At 61.7% G+C, this 3,998-nt stretch overlaps 1 protein-coding gene across 1 annotated transcript; it reads right to left on the bottom strand.

Moving 5' to 3' along the window:
- Positions 1-500: 500 nt before the first annotated feature.
- LOC139417531 (piggyBac transposable element-derived protein 4-like) lies at positions 501-3,741 on the bottom strand. Its single transcript, XM_071166785.1, has 5 exons — positions 3,409-3,741; positions 3,154-3,303; positions 2,891-3,055; positions 1,849-2,743; positions 501-1,555 (listed from the first exon to the last, which is right to left on the bottom strand). Exons 1-5 carry the CDS (start codon positions 3,739-3,741, stop codon positions 501-503), a joined length of 2,598 nt encoding a protein of 865 aa, XP_071022886.1.
- Between the last annotated feature and the right edge of the window lie 257 nt (positions 3,742-3,998).

The following is a 3,998-nucleotide window of genomic DNA, read 5'->3' as shown; positions in this document are numbered from 1 at the left end:
CATAAACACTGTCTAAAATCATGTTTGGTGCACTCTGGATACAATGTTTTAAAGATAACTGTTCAAACTAGATGATAGGGCCAATTTTCAGCAAGTTGCAGCAATTGAACTACAGAAATAACCACTTTTCTTTCCATAAACACGGTCTAAAATCATGTTTGATGCACTCTGGATACAATGTTTTAAACATAACTGTTCAAACTAGATGATAGGGCCAATTTTCAGCAAGTTGCAGCAATTGAACTACAGAAATAACCACTTTTCTTTCCATAAACACGGTCTAAAATCATGTTTGATGCACTCTGGATACAATGTTTTAAACATAACTGTTCAAACTAGATGATAGGGCCAATTTTCAGCAAGTTGCAGCAATTGAACTACAGAAATAACCACTTTTCTTTCCATAAACACGGTCTAAAATCATGTTTGATGCACTCTGGATACAATGTTTTATCCCTCCCGTTGTCCTGGTATTGTGTCTAGTCCCCTTGTCCTCCGGGTCACCCTGTCCCGTCCTGGCTAAAGGCCCAATGTGCGCAAGTGTGACAGTAGGCGTGTGAACAGCCTTTGCAGATGTATTTCTTACACCTGCAGCACACCGTGTGTGTCTTGGAGTCCTTCTTGGGTGGGCAGAGCTGACACCTCTTCCTCTTACTTGCCCCGGTGGCCGGGGCAACGAGCGGGGCAGCGGCCGTGTCAGCGGCGGGGCCCTGGCGCTGTTGATCACGAGGCGCCTCAGCCGCCGCCGCGGCCGCGGCCGCCTCAGCCGCCGTAGCACTCTGTAGGACTTTGACAAGGGCTGACGCCGCTTCGGTGCGGGGCAGATGCTGCCTTCTTTGGATCAGCGGCTTCACCAGTGCCTTTCCCAGCTGCTCGAGGAACACCCTGCGCTTGTTCCGCTTGCCAGGCATCCAGTCGGGCTTGATCTCTCGCCATATGACAAAGGCGTTGTAGGAGGACACGTCGAGGATGTTGTGGAAGACGACCAGGGGCCAGCGGGCAGTCATCCGTCTGCAGCTGTAGGTGCCCACCACCTTGTCTAGGTTGTCCACGCCGCCCTTGTTGCAGTTGTAGTCTAGGATGAGGGCCGGCTTCCTGTCGCGGCGATCGCTGACGTGGCCCTCTGTGTGCAGCGTGCTCAAGAGTAGCACGTTCTTGTTTCTCTTTGCCAGGTAGGACACCAGAGTGGCGGTGGGCGTGAAGGCGAACCTGGAGGACAGGACCTGTCTGCCCCTGGACTGGAGCAGCGCGGGCGGGAGCTCGGCCTTGTTCTTTCTCACCGTGCCCACCATGGTGAGGTTCCTCTCGAGGAGCCGCTGGCCCAGGTCGTAGGAGGTGAAGAAGTTGTCGCAGGTGACGTTGCGACCGCTCAGGCCCGTTGTCAGATCGAGGACGACGCGCATCCCCTGGTTCTTCTCGGGGCCTCCGCCGGCCGCCTTGCCGGTGTACACTTGCATCTTCCAAGCGTAGCTGGACTTGGCGTCGCAGGCCACCCACGACTTGATGCCGTATTTGGCCGGCTTGCTGGGGATGTACTGACGGAAAGGACAGCGGCCTTTTGGAAAGGGGACAAGACACAAGGGCCAACGTTTTGTGTTACACACGCTGCCAGCGCTGCTACAGCCAGCCGCTGCTTGCGCCTCTCTGCATAGACATATAAGCGCGCGCACGCACACACACGCACACACGCACACACACACACACACACACACACACACGCACACACGCACACACACACACACACACACACACACACACACACACACACACACACACACACACACACACACACACACACACACACAGGAAGCAAGCGCAAGAAGCGCAATCGCAAGCACGGTGCCGTACCTCTGAACGGGACCAGTTGCTCGTCCACCGTCACGTCGGGCCCCGGGTTGTAGAGGGCCGGCAGCCGCGCCTCCCACAGGTCCCAGACCTCCCGTATGGCCGCGAGTTTGTCCGTGGCGAGTCTGGCGGGTCTCGACTGGCGGTCGTCGAATCGCAGCAGCCTCGAGTACCTGTGAAAGACCTTGAGCGGCATGGTGGCTCGGAACACGGTCCTGCCGCTCTCGGCGTCCCACAGGCTGGCCGCGGCCTCGCCCCGGGACCTGTAGACGCCCGCTAGGATCAGCAGCCCTACGTAGGCGCGCAGGTCCGTGGCGTCCATGGGTCGCCAGCCGTCGCCGTATTTTCTGGCCCCGTGCAGGTTCGTCATTTCCACAATTATCCTTTCTATCGCCGGTGTGACAAACAGGTGGAAGGCGGACGCGATGTCGCGGGCCTGTGTCGCGGCATAGGCCGTGGGGCCCGGAGTCTGGTCCGGCCCGACCTGGCAGATGGCGAGGGCCCCGCGGCTGCGGCGGCGGCGGCCGTAGGCCACGGGGGACCACTCGATTTTGCCGTTTTTCGACAGCAACGGCGGCTCCCGTTGGTCCGGGGCCGAGGAGATCTCTTCCTCGCCGCGGTCCTCGCGCTCGTCCTCGTGCTCGTCCTCGGGCGGCTCTTCCTCGGGCTGCTCTCCCTCAGAAGAGGGAGAAGAGGGAGAAGAGGCATCGTCGACCTCGCGGCGCTCGGGGTTGTATTCCTCCCCGTCTTCGTCTTCCGAAACCTCTTCCTCCTCCTCCTCCTGGCAATCCGAGTAGTCTTCTTGGTCCACGCTGGACAAGATCTGTTCTAGAACCTGCGCGGCCGTAAAACGCGCGGCCATGGCCGCTCGGCTCCACTGATCGGGTCCGCTGAGCTGCTGCGGCAAGAGCGCACTTGGCACGGGTGGGTGTGGCGCCGGTCACTTTGTGCGTGTGTGTGTGCGGGTGCGTGCGGGTGCGCGCGAGTGGGTGCCACTGACAATATTAGTATCCTCTCTACGTAGGGGCCGGCCGGGCCGGCTTACTGCGGGAGACCGAGACCCGAAAATGCTCGAGGCTCGCTTGCGCGCTCCTGCGTAGCCGTGTGCAGTCGACCCACCCCAGCCGAGCAACGAGAACCACTCGGCTGTCACTCTAGCACACGACTGACGGAGCACGTCCGGACCTGTGCAGCAGCTGGCAGGGTCGCTCTGAGCCACGAGCGCAACGAGAACACTCGGCTGTCACTCTAGCACACGACGACGGAGCACGTCCGGACCTGTGCAGCGGCTGGCAGGGTCGCTCTGACCCGCAGAGCGCACACACAGCCTCGCCACACTCGCAGACGCTCTAGTACGCTCCGCGGCAGACGCCTCGCCAGTGGCTGACAGGGTCGCACTGACTCGCAAGAGCGCAGAGAGCAGAGCGCCGGCCCTGGAAACACAGGGCCTGGGTCGCTCTGACCCGCAGAGCGCAGGGCGCCACGAGAACACTCGGCTGCTGCTCTCTAGCACACGGCTGAGCACGTCCGGACCTGTGCGGCGGCCGGCTGGGTCGCTCTGACCCGCGGAGCGCAGGGCGCAACTACAACACTCGGCTGCTGCTCTCTAGCACACGGCTGAGCACGTCCGGACCTGTGCGGCGGCCGGCTGGGTCGCTCTGACCCCCAGAGCCCAGAGCCCAGAGCGCAGAGCGCAGAGCGCAGACCGGGGAGCCCGGAGCACAGCCTCGCCACACTCGCAGACGCTCTACTACGCTCGACGCCACACGCCTCGCCGGCGGCTGGCTGGGTCGCTCTGAGCCACGGGCGCCACGAGAACACTCGGCTGCTGCTCTCTAGCACGCGGCGGGGCACGTCCGGACCTGTGCAGCGACCCAGCCGGCCGCTCTGACCCATGAGCGCAGAGCCCAGAGCGCAGAGCGCAGGGCGCAGAGCGGGGAGCCCGGAGCACAGCCTCGCCACACTCGCAGACGCTCTACTACGCTCCACGCCACACGTCTCGCCAGTGGCTGGCAGGGTCGCTCTGACTCAGGAGCGCAAGAGCGCGACTCTAACACTCGGCTGCTGCTCTCTAGCACACGGCGAGGCACGTGTAGCGGCTTGCAGCGGTGAGCCCAGGGCGCAGGGCGCAGAGCGGGGAGCCCAGAGCACAG

Source organism: Oncorhynchus clarkii, chromosome 9 (genome assembly GCF_045791955.1).
Source record: "Oncorhynchus clarkii lewisi isolate Uvic-CL-2024 chromosome 9, UVic_Ocla_1.0, whole genome shotgun sequence".
In the NCBI taxonomy this organism is placed as follows: Eukaryota; Metazoa; Chordata; class Actinopteri; order Salmoniformes; family Salmonidae; genus Oncorhynchus; species Oncorhynchus clarkii.
The sequence above is the reverse complement of the archived record's forward strand: the minus strand, read 5'-3'. Positions and strand labels throughout refer to the sequence as shown.